At 56.8% G+C, this 18,769-nt stretch overlaps 1 protein-coding gene across 2 annotated transcripts in view; it reads left to right on the top strand.

Moving 5' to 3' along the window:
* KATNIP (katanin interacting protein) overlaps positions 1-15,350 on the top strand; it is a 194,929-nt gene extending 179,579 nt beyond the window's left edge. For both annotated transcript variants that reach the window (XM_057528396.1, XM_057528397.1), the window contains exons 20-28: positions 1,709-1,874; positions 4,976-5,133; positions 6,688-6,752; positions 8,035-8,145; positions 9,881-10,020; positions 11,901-12,002; positions 12,558-12,718; positions 12,835-12,923; positions 13,475-15,350. In XM_057528396.1, coding sequence (XP_057384379.1) covers positions 1,709-1,874; positions 4,976-5,133; positions 6,688-6,752; positions 8,035-8,145; positions 9,881-10,020; positions 11,901-12,002; positions 12,558-12,718; positions 12,835-12,923; positions 13,475-13,533 — 1,051 coding nt within the window. In that variant the 3' untranslated portion in view covers positions 13,534-15,350. The remainder of the gene's footprint in view (positions 1-1,708; positions 1,875-4,975; positions 5,134-6,687; positions 6,753-8,034; positions 8,146-9,880; positions 10,021-11,900; positions 12,003-12,557; positions 12,719-12,834; positions 12,924-13,474) is intronic.
* The last annotated feature ends 3,419 nt before the right edge of the window (positions 15,351-18,769 follow it).

Here is an 18,769-nt window from a genome sequence, read left to right as displayed (position 1 = left end):
TTTAGATATTCTTGAGGGTGTCTATAGGGACCTCTCTGGACTGTCAGCTATAAACGCTTCATCGGTTCTCTCCACTCTCAGAATTGGGCAGTAGTTTTGCTTTGGAGGTGGTACCATATCTAGGACAGAGAGGTAATTGCTTTGGGGAGGAAATAGAAGGTTCTCTAGCTTCAGACCTCAGTCAGCTTAATTCCACAAACACCCCAGGGTTAAATTGCTGAATTTCCTCAGTTTTAAGATGCCAGCAATTGTAAGACACACCATCCATCAATTTAATAACAGCCTTTTAGAGAAAAAAAGAAACATTACCTCCTTGGATGAACACTTCGATTGTAAGATTTATTCCAAGTCCAAAACTTCAAAATGTAAGAGGAAAAACATAAAGTTTATTTTAAAATCTAGGAAACGTGGGGCCTTCCCTGGCAGTCCAGTGGTTAAGAATCCGTGCTCCCAATGCAGGGGGCATGGATTTGATCCCTGGTCTGGAAACTTAAGATCCCACATGCTGCGCCACCAAAATAAATCAATAGAATGTTTAAAAAAAAAAAAATCTAGGAAGTGTGGCAGCAGCCTGTGTCCCTCCCAGGGCAGCAGCTTCAAAGTCACCAGGAAAATGGGAGGGTGAGGGGAGGGGGTCGCCCAAGAGGCTGAGAGTTGGGCCCCTATCTCCAGGGCCAGGCCTCTCAGTGGTAGTGAGATCAGGGCTGGGGTCTGGGCTGAGGTGTGCTGGGCAGAGTTGGGAAGGATGAGGCAGGATGTCCCAAGCAGGAGAACCAGAAACTGGCCAGGATGGGACTGCAGTGTGGTGACAAGCTCTTTTAGAACATGAGGGTGCTGGGGGCTCCCTCCCAGCGGTGGCGGGCTGCCCTGGGATACCCAGGCTGGGTGACTACAGGCCAGACCATCTCCCCCAAGAGGCACCTGCCCCTTCTTGTACTTGTCCTACGCCAGGAGCTGCCAAGTTCACCCTGGTGCTTTAGTATCTTTCTCCCCCCAGCACAAGAAAGAAGGAATAGAATTCTTTCAAAATGTACCATGGAGTCAATACATCACTTTATAGAAATTTGGGAAAATAGAAATAGTCACCCCCCCATCCCCTCTGACAGAAATATATCTTTCACTTTTGCATAATCTCTCCTGGCCCTTGTCCTCATTTTACAGCATTAAAATCAGTGCCCCTGCCATCCCATAGCCTGCCTTTTCCCATCACTGCGTCATCCTTGTGATTGTCATTTTAACTACCGTACAGATTTACTGAACTTTTCCCTATTTTGAGACCTTTTAGGCTTTGCTTGTTTGTTGCTAATGTAAGTAGTATCTTGGTTCAGATAGCTTTTTGACATGTTGAATAAATTTTTCTTAGGGGGAATAAATTCTAGAAATGAGATCTCTGGGTTAAAGGGTCCTAAAAAATAGCACACACCCCATCCCCATTTTAAAAACCTTGATGATTGCTTCACTGTACCTTTAACAGCACAGACTGTTATTTTTCCCCTTGTTTTCCTATTCTGTCTAACTTCACAGATGAGAGATGGCTCCTCACTGTTGCTTTAATTAGTCTCACCTCCCCTTAATGAGCCAGATCCAGCCAGGCTCGTGCCAGGCAGGGGCTGCCATGGGGAGAGGAGTGGGTGTAGACCCTACACTGTGAGTTCTCCCAGCAGACCGGGCTGCCCCCATCTCTCCGCTCCTTCCCCACTGAGTGCAGGTTAATCGATGGAGCCAACATCACGATGGAGGATGAGCATATGTGGCTGATCCCCTTCTCGCCGGGGCTGGACCACGTGGTCACGATCCACTTCGACAGAGCCGAAAGCATCGCAGGCCTGCGCTTCTGGAACTACAATAAATCTCCCGAGGACACCTATCGAGGGGTAAGCCGGGCAACAGCAGCCGCGCTTAGTCCACTGTCAGGGAAACAGCGCCTTGATGAATGGCTGGCGTGGCTGCCAGAGAGGAGCATAAATCCTTCAGAACTTTCCAGATGAAGCTGCGGGAGGTTACAGCCAGGGAGAGAGAGCTGCTGCCTTTTCCTTCTTCTGCAAACAGCAAATGCAGGCTAAAGAGGCCAGGGCAGACTCGGAGAACTGCAGCGCCTTGTCTCTTCTGGGGGTTCAGGGGTCCTCAGCAGGCCCAGCCCCCAACTCACAGTGGTCGGTTGCAGCCCTGCTGTTCACTGAGCGCTTTGGGGGCCAGGCCCGGGCTGAGGGCTTCTCACGCCTTTGTCATTTCATTGGACCCGCATCCCAGCCTCTGGGAGGCAGGTGTTATTACCCCCATCTTTCAGGGTATTGAAAACTGAGGTTCAGAGAGGTCCAGTCACTCGTCTCAGGTCACACAGCTAGAGGCCCAGTCCATGTCTGCTGAGCTTGGAGCCTACACTCTTAATTTCCACCCTATGTTCTTCTCCTTCTGGGTGTGAAAAAGCAGGGGCCTCTGTTGGCATGTGGAAAAGAGCATCAGAAGTGCCCCCTTTCATGGGCTTTTCTGACCCGTGTGACCATGAACTATGAGACATTTGTCCCCTCCCACTACATGGAAGTGATGATGACAAGGTCACCTAAAATATAGCAATGCAGTTGGGGCCCTAAATGCACAAGGCTCTGCGTCTGAATCCCCCCTCGGACCCTTACCAGCTGTGTGACCTTTGGCAAGTGGCCCGCCTTCCCTGGACCTCAGTGTCCTCATCTGTAAAAGGAAGAGGAGGAGGAGGATACCTGCCTCTGGCCCACGGAAGTTGACAAAGCCAGGACCTGGCCTGTAAGGATGCTGTGAGCCCAGGTCTGGGTCCTCAATACGTCCAGGGACTTAAGACTGTGGTGGTTTATCATAGCGGAGTGAGCAGCCCCCAGCCCCCCGGCGGCTCCTCTGAGCGTGCAGTTTACAAACCCTCCCCAGGCTGCCCTGGTGTCTTTGTAAGCAGGCTTTTGGGTCGAGCGCGAATAAAATGTCAGCTATATTGGCGTTAAAGAAACATTCTTTTGCCTCAACTCGTGCCTCTGGGCCTTTCCCTTCCCTTGAATGAATCCCTCTTTCCAGTTGAGCTTCCACGACCTGGATTTACCGCCTGGGAACGTTGGACCCAGAGCCCCTGCTTCCCAGGTCGGGCCCCCACCAGCCTTGGTGCCAGTGATGAATGGCCACCATGGGAGGGGGTCTGAGCGCCGTCTGAGAGGGCGATCCCAGGGCTCAGAGTAAGGGGAACTCTGGCCCCTCCCTCCCCAGGGAAGTACATCAGATGCCTACCCCACAAGGCACCACTGGGCACCCTGGCTCTGAGCCCCTAGCGTGAGGTTAGAGGCAGGCCTGGCACTCCAGGAGGTGGGCTTCACACCCCTCCAGTGTGTCCTTGGGCAAATTGCTTAACCTCTCTGAACTCTAGTTTCCTTAGCTATAAGATGGAGGTGATAATAAAAGCCCCTTCTGAGGCAACGAACTGGGGTCTGGGGAAGTCAGAGATGCTCCCAGGAGGCGGTGGTGGCCCTAGAAGAGGGACAGGGACTTCCTGGACCTCTGCTTTGCTCTGTTGCCAGCTTCACTTCAGGTGGCTTTCTCCTCCGGGCCAACCCTGGCAGCTCTGGGCTTGCATCCTGCATGCTCCAAGTCTAGCAGAGCAAGCCAGCAAAACCCCAAGAGCCACGCTGATTGTTCTGGTCGAGTTCCATCACCCCGAACCAACCACATGGCCAGTGGGTGACAGTTCTCTGTTTGGCCAGGCCTGAGTCACAGGTCCAGCCCTGGGGCCCAGGCAGGAATTAGGCTTGAGGAAAGCAGAGTGGAGGTGTAGTGACAGCTTTGGGGTCGCCATTTCCAGCCCCTCTACACCTTTTAGGTTTATGCACCCTGTGACTGACTGACTGAGTTTCGGGGGCTCCCTAAACGCTGAAGGGTGAAGAGCCCCAGGGTACGTTGTTATCCATGAGACCCAGGACAGGGCCCCTTCCTTCCCTCACGGAGAAGCCCTCTGTGTCTCCCCGGGTGAAACACCACCAGTTTGGTGAGCAGCTGGCTGGGCTGCCAACCATGAAGGTGGAGTGAGGCGCCAAGGAGCCCTGATTCCAAAATGTGGAGTCGGAGAGGGTACTGGCTTAGCCCCCTCTCTGCTCACCTACCAGCCTCGTTCCCCGGGTAACAGAGCTGAGCCATCTCAGATCCTGCCATTAGGCTTTGACATTTACTGGCAGATCCTGGCCATCCGGCTGGCAAAATCTGGCCTATAACAGGGGGCCATGGTGGCCCAGATCCAATCAATTCAGCAAACTCCTACTGTGTGCCAGGCCCAGAGGCGGATGTAGAGATAATCCAGCTGGGGTCTCTGCCATCAGGGGAGACCCCGAAACCACGGAGGACACAGCTAGGGAGTACATGCCCTTAAAAGGACAAGCCAAGGGCTGTGAGAAAGAATATCAGGAAGGGGCCCATTTCTGTCGCAGGGGAAGGTGCTAGAAGAGGAGGTGAGGTATGAGCCAGGGTTTGGAGAAGGATCAGTCTAGGCTAACACTGGTCCAGTGTGTATTTTGTGCAAGGCACTGTTCTGTTCTGGAGACTTTATATAAGTCAGCTCCTCGTTGAGCCCATTTAACAGATGAGGAAATTGAGGCAGGGAGGTCAAGTAACTTGCACAACTACTCATGGTGGATCTCAGAGCAGCTGAATCCATACCCTTGACCACCATGTCATACCTGCTCAGGCCACTGCAGCTGAGTAGACCGGGGAAGGTCTGCACGTGTCCACCGTGGCTGGGGCCTCACCTGCCTGCTCCCCTGCTATCCGTCCAGCGCCCAGCACAGAGTAGGGATGGCACTGGAAAGGGGACCCCGGCCAAGTGGTTCTGGTCTGGGAGAAAGCCCTGGGGGCTCTGTGAAGGCCCCCAGTCATACATGTCAGCTGCCAGCAGCACCAGCCATGTCAGTGCTCACTGCCCTCCTCACGCTGGCTCCTGCCCTTCAGGCTTGTTATTTCTTTTGTTTGCTAGGCCAAAGTCGTCCACGTCTCCCTGGATGGCCTGTGCGTCTCCCCTCCTGAGGGCTTCCTCATCCGGAAGGGGCCGGGCAACTGCCACTTTGACTTTGCTCAAGAAATCCTCTTTGTGGACTACCTGCAGCCCTGCCCGCTGCCCCCGCCAGCCCAGAGGTGAGGGGAGCAGCTCCATGAACGGTCCCTCCCGGCCCAAGGGCGCTGGCTTTGCGTCGTGCTCTGAAACGGTCCCTCCCGGCCCAAGGGCGCTGGCTTTGCGTCGTGCTCTGAAACGTGTACCTAAAGGGTTTTGAAATGATGATCAAACACATTGCTTTTCAACTTGGCTGCTTTCTAAAGCTTAGCCAAGCCTCTCTGGAAGCCTGGGGGATGTACCCACCTTGTCTGGGGATGTTTGGGTTTCTCACAGTCTGGAGTGCTTGAGATTTTAAATGCTTCGTTGTGCTTCCTGCTGGGAAGAGAGGCTCAAGCCTGCCTAGATTCCAGAAATGCCTGCTGGCCGATTCGGGGGAAGGGCCTTCCTCCTCTTGTTTCTGTATTCCTGATTTAGAAAGATTCAAAGAGAAAAATAGAGCCTAACATTTCATGGATTCACTGGGATTCCTTGGCCCGTCTCAGCTGCCATTAAGTTCATAACAATTTGTAAATGCCACGTTAAGTTTATTCATTTAAACCCCCTGATGTCCAAGTACCAGAGGCCAAGCTCTCAAAACAAAATGAGTTTCCCTCCACTGTAGCTGGGATCACTCCTTGGGCCAGATACTGGGAATAGTCACTTAATTATAACACTGCCCTTGAAACTGAATAAAACCAGGCCAGGGCTGGAGGGCACTGGCCGTGGACCAGGGAGAGAAGCCCCGCGGGGAGGAGTCTGGAGGAGGAGAGAGGCTCCCTCCCGTGTGCCTGCTGTGAGCCAGATGCTTTGTAGTCATCCTTCAGGGAATCCTTCCAACTACCCTTTGAAGCAGGGATTGTTAGGCCCATTTCACAGATGTGGGAACTGAGGCCCAGGCGAGTGAAGCCGCTTGCTCAAGATCATGAAGCAAAGACTTCAGGGCTCTCCCCACCTCCCTGCCTCCTCTCCCTGCCCGCCTCCCATCCCACCCCACACTTCAGCCCATCTGGCGGCTTTCTGGGACAAACATCAACTGTCCAGCCCCGTCCCACCTCAGGGCCTTTGTCCTGGGTGCTCTTCGGCTTGGAAGGCTCAGCTCTGACTCTTCCCATGGCTGCCTCCTCCTTAGCTCAGACATCACTTCCCTGATTACCGCCTGGGGTAGCCTGCCGCCTCCCAGCACTCCACCCCATCGGCCCATCGTGGATCTCACTCAGCTCTCAGAACAGTGTGGACTTACCTTGTTCATGAAGGGGCTGAAGTCGGGTGGGGTGATTAAGAGTGTGGACCCTGGAACCAGACAACCTCAGGTCACATCCCACTTCTGCCACCGCCCAGCTGTGTGACCTTGAGCAAGTGACTTCACTTCCCTGTGCTCCACTTTCCTCACCCACAACCCAGGGATGTGAGAGTACCCACCTCCCAGGGTTGTTTTGAGGAATGTGAGTCAAACCCGAGGTGACGAGCCTCCCCCAGTAGATGGGAACTCCAGAAGCTTGTCTGTCCTTCCCCCACTGCCTCCCCGGGGGATCACTGACCAGCGACTTGGGCCACTGCAATCCTCTGCTTCCTGGTGCTGTTCTGTGTTTTTTCAGACTGGACACAAAGAGCCTGGAGCGGGCGAGCATGGACTATGAGGCGCCCCTGATGCCCTGTGGCTGTATCCTCCCTCCTCCACCCACCTCGCATCCCAGGCACTGGCTCTACGCCCAGAGCCCAGGGAGAGGGCAAGGCCTTTGTGGCCTCCTCGCGGGCCCTGAGGTGGGGTCTGGGCCTCAGCTGCTGCCCTGGGGTTTCAGCCAGGCCACAGCCAAGGCAGCTGGAGCCCATGCAGGGAAACTAAGGGGAGGATGGGAGAGCTCCCGGGTCCTTGGGAACACTGGGTGCTGCTGGGACCGAGGAGTTCCAGGCCCCGCCCCCCTGGTGGGCTGAGGTTCAGGAGGCAGCACCAAGGACTGTAGCTGGGGGGGGCAGGCCAGAGAGGCTGGAACCGACCCCGGGACTGGGCTGGGGGCTCTCCTTGGAACCAGGCAGGGAGGAGGTGAAGAGAGAAGGAATCATAGCTCAAATGTGCTGGACCCTTTCTGCCGCCCAGCACTGTTTGCAGTAGGTCGCCTGTATGAACCTCCTGTGTTAGCCCCATGAGGTGGGTACTGCATCCCCATTTCACAGCTGAGAAAACTGAGGCACAGAGAGGTTAACTAACTTGCCAGGCCACCTAGCCGGGAAGGGGTAGGACCGGATTAGTGAACACAGACAGCCTGGCTCTCTCACTAGCCTTTTCTCCCTCCAGCGTTATCGCCTGGTGACCACCCTACCACTTCTCAGGCTTCCCAGCCTGCCTGCTCCTGGGGATGCTGGGAGCCAGTGGGGGACAGAGCTGAGGAAGGGCTGGATGCCCGGTTGTCTGTGTGAGGCGCAGTCAGCAATGCAGGAGTTGGGGGGGGTCACCCTGCCAGGGCCCATTCCCCCAATGCTGTGATGCTCCCGCGTCCCCCGTCCCCGTTCACGCCCTGCACACTTGAAACGGGTGGAGCAGGGAACAGGCACTCTGTTCGTGTCATTTTACAGCCAGGGAAACTGAGGCAGGAGGTAGTTTGAGGCTGGTCACGGTTCCGCTCTAAATACTGAGTTTGTGACAGATGCGTCCCCATCCTGCCAGCTCCCTGGAGCGCACCCTCCCCACCTGTCCTCCTACCTCCTGGGGCCTGGAGAAAGCTTTTGAATTCTTAAAACACACATACACACATTCATATACAGTTTAAATTAAAGAAAATTTCATGCCACATACATTTTGATTGACTTCAGTCTCAAAGGAAAAAGAAACCATTTTTTTCTCTCGTTCATCTCTATAAACATATATGTATCCCTTTTATCTTTGTAATTGTTTTCCTCTGTTCTCCAGAAAATTAAGCCTGTTTTTCCTTAATAACATGCTCCAGTCATTTTCCAGTTTCAGCTCCTGACCAGCTGGGGTGACCCCTATTACATCGGTCTTACCAGCCTGGAGCTGTATGACGAACGGGGAGAAAAAATCCCTCTGTCGGAAAACAGTATCCTTTCTAGGCAGAAGGGGGGCTCCACCCAGACTGCAGGGAGCATGGGAGGGTCGGGGGAAGAAGCAGAATCCTCGAATGTAGAGAGAAATGTCCCTTTAGGAACCAGACGTGGAAATTCAAAATGCCACTGGGCTCTGCTTACAGTCAGATGTGACCCTTGCAAAGCAGAGAGAAGCTCCCAGGCACACCTGCCAAGACATCCATAAAACAAAGAGTCCTGTGGTCCAGGAATTTGGGAGAGGCTACCAACTGCAGCCTCGTCTTGGAGAAGCACAGACACTTTGGAGTTGTAAAGGCTCTGACAAGGCCTGTAGGGAGAAACCTGTTCTATTGTGTTCAACCCAGTGTGTCCTGAATTTATTGACCATGGAGCCCTTTGCTCACAGAATGCCGACACCAGAATTAGCAAACTGTTAGCCCAGTGAGTTTTTAAATGTTTTGAGTTAGTCGCTAATATTTTTTAAAAATCAGGAGGTTTCAGATGACAACCCAATCTTCAGCTTCTCTTGAGAAGTTGGCAATGCGAGGCCACAGTCCTGCATAGTGACGATGGCTGGACCTGAGTGTCTGCTGCCCTTTCTCCCCAAGCGCATCCACCTGCTTGATCCCAGTCCTCTACCTCCACTGATACTTCCCAGGCCCCAGAAACATAGTGTTAATATTCACCAAGGGCTCACTCGGTGCCAGGGCTTGTCCCATGTACCTCATTTGCCCTCACAACAATCTTGTGAAGTGAGGCACAGAGAGGTTGAGTAACTTACCCAAGGCCACACAGCCAGTGAGCTGGGAGTCTGGCTCCAAAGACCATGCTCTTGACCACTGAGCTGTCCTGCTTCCCTTTGATATAACCTGCCTGACCCCTCTGGGCTCTTGATCTGTGATCCCTGGCGCACCAGTTAGGGAACTACCAGAGCAGGTCAAACCCGAAAGCCTCCCTTGCATCTCTTTGGGGTCCCTGGGTTCTGACTGGATCCTTTTCTGCTTTGCCCTGGTGGCACGGCACCATGCTCCTCACCTGGGATAAGTGATTCTTGGTGGTTTTGATCGTTATTCGTGATTCCTTAGATGTATAAGTCTTCATCCATTCTGGGACATAGAGACGTTTATTCCCATTTTACAGATGAGGAAACAAGCCCAGAGATAGCCCATGACTTGCCCAAGATCTCACAGGTCAGGATGGCAGAGCCAGAGCTGGGACCATGTCCTCTCCGTCCGCATTAATGCCCATCCATTGAGTAGCAATAGCTGAGTCAGGCTCCGCCCCCCACATCCTCCCAGTCTCAGTAGGGTGGTCACATGCCAAGGCAGAATCCAGCCATGACCCCGTCCATCCCCTCGCAAAGGAAAACCTCAGAGTCTGCCCTCCACTCTCCAACGAGACAGCAACAGTTTTTCTTCCCGCCTCCAGCACGTCCATGAAACCCATCTTTTTCAGCCTGCTCTCTGCCTGCTTTCCTCCCCTTTCCTTGAAACTGGCCACGCCTCCACCCTCACCCCGACTCCCCTCAGCCTCCTTGCTTTCATTTTCCCCAGAGCATGTCTAATTTGGCTGTCACTTCTCTGGCTGCCCAGAGCAGCAGACGACGGCTCTGCCTGCCAGGCGCACCCGCCCTGGCGTCCCCTGAGCCGCGCCGTCAGTGTGATGGAGGCTGGCGGCCGCAAGAGTGGCCCACGGCGCGCGGTGCTGAGCACTCCGCTTTGGGTTATGAGAACTTAGAGGCGCCCACAGATATCGCCGCCTTCCCCGACAGCGTCAACTCTCTGGAGGGCGTGTGTGGGGACGTCCGGACCCCCGACAAGCTCATCGACCAAGTGAACGACACCAATGACGGCAGACACATGTGGCTGGCTCCCATCCTGCCTGGCCTGGTGGGTTCCGGAGGCTCTCAGCCCTGGGGTGGATGGGGGGGCTTTCTGTCCCTGGTCTCAGTGACACATCTTTCTTCCAGGTTAACCTCGAACAAGTCAAAATGCCCAGGGGCCGCCAGGAAGGCTCGGGTCTTTGCTAACACATCTGACGGGTTGGCTTTTCCTGGCCAGAGTTCTTTCCCTTTGCTCTGAGGGTGCATATTATAAGGCGACACCAGGGAGATGAAGGGCCACATTGGACTCTGAGGCCAGGAGCCCAGTGCAGCGGTCCTGGGGGCTTGGGCATCTGTCGATCCCTGTAAGACATCCCTCTCTGGTTCTCTTTTCTGCCCCTGCCTCTCTCTGAAGAGTCCACTCTGTCCTCTTCTTCCCAGCCCCAGCCTCTCCACATTCACTGTTTCTGCTCCCTTTTTATGTCGCTGGGCACTTGACCCCAACCTTGCCCTCTCTCTGGCCTCAGACCTGCCTGGTAAGCTCTTCCAACCAACTGACTCAGTCTCCCAGGTCTCAGACTCTGCAGTTGGTCCTGCCTGTCTCTTTGCTCCAAGGCCTGATGGCGAACCTAGGGGTGGGCCTTTGCCCGCCTGGGCCTGGTCGATAGTGGTAGAGAGGGAGGTGAGAGACCAGGAGATGGGACGGGTTGGGTAGCACCCCCTAGCCTCTCAGTCACGGGGCCAGATGCCTGGGTAGATGTGCAGCAGGGGCTGGGCATCTAGCCCTGTGACCACTGGGTGGGAAGATAAGGGGTACATTTTCCTCTCAAAACCCTCACAGGAAGGGGCAGCACCCCTTCAATGGTCCATCAGCTTCCCTTGAGAAGAGGCCAAACCTCTCAGCCCCTCCACTGCAAAGGGGAACCACATAGATCTATCAGCCCTCCGACCTGGGGCTGCAAACTGGTGGCCCCCTGGCCAGTCCAGCCTGCTGCCATCTTGATCTTGGCCGGCAGGCATTTGCCAACGTCTTTCACATGAAGGCCTTTGGGTGTAGAGCAGTTTCTCCATCTCTCCCTCTTCTAGCTGGACTCAAACATTTGTATCCAGTTGAACGCTGTGGGCAACTGAGTTTGAGGACCCTCCTCTAGACCTTTATTATTTCCACGGTACAAGCAGAAGGCTGACCCTTTCCACATCCCCCTACGTCCTCTTGGGGCTGAGACCCAGGGCTGGGACAAAACGAAGTCTGCAGCCTGTGGCCAACACTGAATTCTTACTGCTTTATTCTGTCTTGCAAGGGGCCCCCTAATATTTGCGAGTCTTTGTTGGGGGTGAGGAACTGGTGGAGGCTGTTGGGTCCCACTTTACTAGCTGATCTGCCACGGATCGGGACACCTCCCTCCCCCTCCCCCAGCAGAGGTTCAGAGATCTCCGCTGAAAATCACCCAGCAGTGCCTTCAGGGCCACTCGGCTGTGCTTTTCATTTATGACTTGGAGAAAGGACAAACAGGGGTCAAGGCTGTGCTGATTGCTCGGAGGTCGTGCCTCTTGACTCTGGAGCTGGGGACCGTTCCCTTGGCCCCTGGAGCCCCAGACTGTGTTTCTGGACCTGACCTGGAGGGAAGGGAAGGGCGCACCCAGTTCTCAGCGGGCATTTGAATGACGGCCATGCCAGGCCCGGAAAACAGGCCTTTCAACAGCCAGCTCAGCGGTTTGTTGCAAACGCAGCCACACGTGACCTGACTCAAGATGGGCTGCAAGGAGAAGAAAGGCGGCGGGAACCCCACGCATAGCGGTCCCGAGCAGCCCAGGCGGCTCACCTGGGCCGGCACTGCCTCGGGCACCCACCGCCCTCGCGCCCCGGCCCACGCCTGGCACCCCGGGCCCAGCCCAGTGCCTCTGTTCCCAAACATGCCTGTTTTAATTAGTTCTTCTCTCTGACAGGTGAACCGGGTTTATGTGATTTTCGATCGGCCTACCACGGTGTCAATGATCAAACTGTGGAATTACGCGAAAACACCCCATCGAGGGGTGAAGGAGTTTGGCGTAAGTACTTACTGGCTGAGTTTTTGGAGATAATTATGCTCGTTGGTAATTAGGCTGCCGGCAATTATCATCTGTCGCAGTTTGATTTACTTCTCTCGGCCGCAACCTTAGACACAAGTGCCTGGTCCTCAGAGGCAGGGAGATTTGCCATCCAACCGTGAATTCAAAACCTCCAAGTGATTTGAATCATCACCCCGAAAAAAACAGAGTGGCTTTTCTTTCATCTTTTCTTCTCGAATCGTACTGGTGTAGGGAGCTCTTCCTGCCAGAGGCGACTCTGGGGTAGGGAGAGCTAGGGCCCTGGGGGACCAGAGACCCGAGTTTGCCTCCCAGCCCTGCCACATGGGTGAAAGATTTTAGCCCTTTGAGCCTCAGCTTCCCCATCTGCAATGTGGGGCTAATCCAGGTGCCCTTCCTGGTCGTCGTGAAGATTTGAGGCCGCGCACTTAGTAGGCGAGGCTCTGAGCAGTGATGCACTTTGCCCGAGGTCACACGTGGGAAGGACGAGGGGGATGATAGACCACACGCCACACAGGCCTTCCTCTGTCTGTCCAGCTCCTGGTGGATGACTTGCTCGTGTACAATGGGATCCTGGCCATGGTGGGCCACCTGGTCAGGGGCATCCTGCCCACGTGCGAGCCCACAGTACCCTACCACACCATCCTCTTCACCGAGGACACGGACATCTGTCACCAGGAGAAGCACACCGCCATCAGGTGCGCCCCGAGCCGGCTCCGTGACCTCCCCTCCCCTGCCGGCCCTAACGAGGAAGGATGGCAGCGACACGCGGCCTGGAGCCCGATGGAACCTTCTGGCTTTTCCCTCCCCGCAGTAACCAGGTGGAGGATCAGGACGTGCAGATGATGAATGAAAACCAAATCGTTACCAACTCGAAAAGGAAGCAGAATGCAGCTGACCCAGGTCAGTTTCCTCCTCTGCCCAGAGCACCCCTCCCACCCGCCTTCAGGAGTCTGGTCGGAACAGAGAAGGAGCTGGCAGCATCACACACTGTCTCTCGCCCCTGCCAGCCCTCAGACCCCTCTCCTCCACCCAGGAGCCTTCCCCGGGGGGCTGCGGGGGGGCTGATGGGGGCAGAACCCCGGGAGCAATGTGGTGCGCTTCCCAGAAGCCAAGCCTTGCATGTACAGAGGGAAAAGGACCATGAAGGGCAGAAGCGCTATATTGAAAGGGTTGCCCTGGGCCGCGGGAAACCAGGAGAGGATGCGCAGGGCAAGGGCTTCCCAGAGGAGGGATGCTCGAGCTGGATCCTGAAAGATGCTCAGGGTTGGTCAGGCAGAGGGAACAGCGTGGCAGAGCCTGCTCCGAGCTCGAGGCTGCTGGGGGCGGAGGCCAGGTCTCCAGGGGCCGTGAATGGCAACCCCAGGCAGTCTGGATTTCACCCCAAGGGTATGGGGCAGCCCTCGGGGATGGTGGCTGGGTGACACTGCTCCCTCTGTGCTCTCCCTCGACAGCCTTACGCCCCAAAACCTGCATCAGCGAGAAGGAGACAGCGAGACGCTGGCGGTGCTGACCGCTGAAGGAGAGGGAGCTGGTCCTCTCAGCCGGGGTGGGGCTCCGTCACCCGGCCCCCACTCAGCACCCATGTCCCCCGCCCTCAGGCCTCCGTGTGGGCCAGCCCAGACCCCGGACCCCAAGAGCTGGAAGGGAGCTGCAGCGTGGAGGGAGCCCGCTGGAGAGACGGGACTCAAGGGGTGAACGGCCCTGGGAAATACAGGAGTTGCGGGCAGGTGGAAGAAGGGGTGTGGTGTGGCCTTCCACTGTCCCCCGCGGTCCTGGGCCCAGCTGCAGGCAGCCCGGGGTCCCCTGGCTCCGTGGCTCTACCGTGAGATCCAGCAAAGCAGGGCCCGAGTCCGCTGAGGCCTGTCGTGGGATCCGCAGGCTCGGCCTGACTCCAGGCAAGACGGTACCATGGCCAGCCGTGCCAGGGCCTGGAGTATGGCTGAGCGGGCAAAGGAGGCCAGGCGTCAGACACCAACACCGACAGGCGTGGGGTCCTGCCTTCCGAGGCCCCCGCTGAGGGGCCAGCAGCTCCCACCCCCACCACATCCCCACCTCATCTGGGGGCTGCGGAGCCAGCTGAGCAGGTGGGACTTTCCCCTGGACCCCCCTAGATGTCTAGCCTGGACTGCTACCACCCCTTCACCCATCCTGGGTCCCGCCCAGGCCCAGCTGAGAAGGAGGGATCCCCTGAGGGGAGCTGGTCCTGCAGGGCCTCTGTCCTCTGGTCAAGCCCAAGAAGGGATCTGCCAAGGGCATGTGTCCTGCTGAGCAACGGAGGGAGCTGAACCCACCCGCAGCCTAGAGCCGGCCCCACCCTGGCCTGCGGGGCCTTGTCCCTGAGGAGTTGCCCGGCCCAGATAGGACAGGTGGGCAGCGTCATACCCCAGAGGGCCAGTAGGACCCACCCAGATGCCTTCTGGATGCAGGGCCCGGAGACAGAGGACCGGTGCCACGGCCCCACCCTCGGGCCCCAGAGGCCCCGCCCCCTTCCGCTGGAACTAGCCTGGAGGGGGCGGGGCCCTCGCTCCCCACCTGTCCCTGCCCTCAGTCTGATCCAGGCTTTTCGCCCTTGCTGTCTCCCTTTCCATCTGTCCTTGACCCCGTGTCCTGGGCATCAGGCAGTGAGGTTCTTGGTGCCGGGGGTCCCCACCCCTGCTCCCTCATCGAGCAGCTTCCCAGCAAGTTGGAAATAGGGTTGCACCCCCAGCTGCGTGAAGCCCAAAACGCATCTATTTCCACCTGTGTAATAAACTCGGATCAGGGACCTAATTGGTTTCCCAGTGGTGGGTAATTTCTTGTTCCAAATATTAATGCGTTGTTTTCCTGGCGCCCGGCCCAGCCCCGCCGCGTTACTGTACTCAAAGTAGTTCCTATGCAACCAAAAGCCCCAGCAAATACTTTATGAGCTTTGCAGCTTCAGCTGAGCAGCTATGCAAATGCGCTTCTCATTTGGAGCGTGGGGCTGATGTGAAGATAAGGAATTGTTTCTCCCGGAGATGATCCATCATTTCTGTAGCTTGCAAGCCCCTGGCTGCCCTGCTCACCTCCCAGATGTGGCAAGTGCCTCCGGGGCCTCGGGGCTCCCAGGAGACCTGACCAGCTTTTAGTGACCAAAACCAGTGCCGTGGCTTTCAAGGGAGCCCAGCCTTCCATCCCCGCCGAGGCACGTGTACAGGTCAGACGTGTCCGGGAGATTGCACGAACACCGCACACTCTTGCTCCCGGAATCTCAGTTGATGTTTAGAATAATTGTATGTACCATGCAATTTAGGGGGAAAAAAAGCTGTACAGGCATTAACTCTCTATTTTTTTCTCTTGCAAAATCAATAAAAGATGTTGTTAAGAATATGGTCTGATGCACTGGATTTGGGCTCAGACAGAGGGAACCTGTGCTGCCGCCAAGAACTGAGTCAGAGTCTGCTGGAGGCTGGCCGTTCCCTTTTCCCACCTGCAAATGGGGTCGTGGTCCTGGCCAGGTAATAGAAGCCCGTACATTTATAGTGGTTATTACCTGCCTGGAACTAACTCATTTCATCTGCATGCAACCCTGTAGGGTAGGTATGATTATGATCCTCCTTTTACAGACAAGGGAACCAGGGCACAGAGAGGTTGAGTAACTTGCCCAAGACACACAGCTTGGGGAGCTATTAGTCAATACACAAATCCTGAGATAACCAAGGGAGAGCTGAGACGGGGTGAAATTCCCTGGGCCCTGGGGTTTCCCTTCAGCATGTGTGGATTCTGAAAGCCCAGCCCCCAGATGCTGGGTTGCTGGCTCCTCCTGCGGTTCCCCATGCCCCTGCGTCCTTTAGGGGTGAGCATTGGCATCTGGATAAAGCAGCCCTTGAGTGGGAAGAAGGTTCAGTTGAAGGGGCCAGGGGTCTAGACTGCAGCTCGGTTGCCAGCAATTGCATTGGCACTAGGTAAGAGGGCCCTCTGGAGACCCCACCTCCCTCCACTGAACCAGCGAGAGGGGAGAGGGCCTCTGTCCTGCCCGAATGCAGGGAAAATGGCAGGGCCTCTAGGGGGCCTGCCCCGGCCCCTGCTCCCCTCTGAGTTCCTGTGAAGACAGAAGGGCCCTGCTCTGCCAGCCACCCTGGTGCTGCCAAGGCTTGTGTCTCTGCGCCAGCCCTGGAGACCCTGAACGCGCAGGCCAGCCCTTCCCGCATTCCAGCTGTGGGCTGTGAGGCCGGCTGGGCATCCCAACTTCTAAGCCTCTCCAGCCACCAGCCAGGGCCCTGGGCCTGGGTCCCTGTTGCTCAGGAGCCAGGCAAGCAACGTCGGGGAGCAAAGCTGGCCTTCAAGGACCTGGTCAACAGGGCAGCACGGGCCCCTTCCAGGGGGCAGCTGCAGCTCAGCACCCAGGGGCCCGCAAGGCCAGATCTTCCGGGGTTTTAAGGGAAGCCAGGAATCCAGGTGTTTTCATTATTTTTAATCTGAAATCTGACTTTTAAATGTTGGCTCTAAATTGTTGTTTAAGTTAAGTAAACATTGAGTGAGCCAAATAAATCCGGTTACAAGTCCTGTGAAGCCGACCGTCCACCCCGGCTCCCACCCCAGCTCAGCCTGAACATCAGCCCCCCTCCCTTCCTGGCCCCCGGGAGGTTTCGGTCCCTGATCCCTGGTTCCATGAGTGCCCAGGGCTGGTTCCCCCCCCAGCCCTTCTTGCCTCTCCAGGGAGGTAAAGGGAGGGAGGGGATTATTCCTGAGACCTCAGCCCCGCCCCTCAATCCCCAGGGGCAGAAAGGCAGGGGTCAGTGGGGTAACCTTTGCCAACTGGAGCTGCAGTCCCCAGCCCCAGCCCTCCTGGAGAACAGAGGCCTCCCTCTCTCTCCACATCCCGCTCCCTGTTCCCTGCATCCCACCCCGACCCTGAAAACACAGGGGTGTAAATCAGCCCCAAACCATAGCTGTCAGTTGGCACGCAGACCACGCAGGGGCTCGTTGGCACCCAGGCATGGTCTGCTGGGAATGAATCTTGGCCACAGCTGACAAGAGGGTTAAGGCAGAGCAGGCACAGCCCCCCAGGGGAGCCTCCCCGCAGGCCTGCGTGCCCTGGGGACCTGCCTTCTCTGCTCTTCAGTGGGAAGGACCGGCTTCTGTCTGTCTGTCTGGCTCCAGACAGTTCCAGCACTGGCACCATGACCTCAGAAGGGCCCAGAGGGTCCTGCAGAGCCTGCCAAGGCTGTTTCTGTAGCCAGACAGGTGACAGCTGCCCCATGCCCAGACATGTTTGCTGAGACGCCCTGGGTCCCTCCGCTGGCCTCACCTCCCACCCCACCTGGAGCCAGGATGGTCCTTTCCCGAGGCTCCAGGCACCCCCTGGCCTCTGAGTGAAATGGCAGCTCAGTCTGGAGGCCCAGCCTCCTCGGGGTTGGTTGGCTGCCCTGGTCTGGCAATTCCCTGCTTCTCTGGAAAAACTGGAAGCTCTGGCATCTCTCATCCCACATTACCAGACGGTCCCCAAAGCCAGAGCTGGCCCTGAGCCCAGCAGGTCCTCCCCGGATCACCACAGTCCCCACTAGCCCCTTTTGCCTCACTGGCCTCGACATCACAATTCTACAGGCATCTGACTTTGCACCCCTGAGACAGAGACAGGTTGATTATGTGGAGGAGCAGGAGGGGACGGGGTGACAGTGCTGTAGGGCCCAGCAGGGGTGGGGCTCAGCCTCCTAGGCACGCAGAGAGCTCTCCTGGCGTCCTGGGACTCAAGCTTCAAACATCCGGTCAGGCAACAGGCCCAGGCCAGGGGGCCAGGGGAGGCAGGCGAGGCATCTGTCCAATGGGTCGTGTGTCCCAATGTGCCATGGGGCTGGCCATCAAGCATGTCCCTGGACCTCTATGCGGCATTCGCGACACCACTTCCAGGTTCCCAGCCTCTGGGAAACTGCTCCACTCAGCCCCTGCCGAAGGGACAGCCTTTGGTAGTCACATTCTGTGATAATAACAACAAAAATAATAACAGCCAATGCATACGAAGCCCGTACCGAGCTGGATGCTCTGTGGGTTTCGTCACTGAAGGTGCGTATCACTGTTAGACACCGAGACCTCGAGGGTACCCTTTCCCCAGCGTGTTGATGATGGGAGCAACGGCCCTGGGTCCAGCCAGCCAGGGCTCAAGGGTGGGCCCCACCACCTCCTAGCTGTGCGACCCTCTCGAGTGACCTTACGCCCCATGCCTCCTCAGCTTCCTTACCCAGGTCGCAGGGTGCCAGCCATGCCTGCTCCGTGGAGTCGCTCTGTGTGCCCTTGGGGCATCTCCTGGGAGGGAGGGCACGCTGGCTAAGCTCTATGATTGCCCTCATTTTACAGGTGTGCAAACTGAGGCTTTCACAGTAAGAGAGTGGCCTGGGGGCTGAGATGGGACCCCAGGGCTGCCCAGCTCCGGGCTGAGGCTCCTCACCAGAGCAGCACGGCGCTCGCTCCCGCTCTGCCCACCTGAACTTCCGGGATGCCCTCCAGCCTCAGCTGGTCGGTCCTCAAAGGGCACTGGCCTCAGAGAGTGAGTGCTGTCTCCCCTCCCCCACCAGCTCTTGTCCCTGCTCTGAGCACCCCCCTCGCCTCCTCTCTCTAACCCACCCTGCCTGCACCTCCCACCCCGCCTGCACCTCCCACCCCTGACACCCACCCACTCACCCTGGAAGTTCTGGGGGAGGGTCAGCAGGGTCCAGGGAAGGGCGCTTGGTGCACTGACTCACCATCTCGGCCTCATGCCCTGGAACTTCTCCCAGGCAGAGGCCCCTTCC

This window comes from Balaenoptera acutorostrata, chromosome 15, assembly GCF_949987535.1.
Source record: "Balaenoptera acutorostrata chromosome 15, mBalAcu1.1, whole genome shotgun sequence".
In the NCBI taxonomy this organism is placed as follows: Eukaryota; Metazoa; Chordata; class Mammalia; order Artiodactyla; family Balaenopteridae; genus Balaenoptera; species Balaenoptera acutorostrata.
The sequence above is the reverse complement of the archived record's forward strand: the minus strand, read 5'-3'. Positions and strand labels throughout refer to the sequence as shown.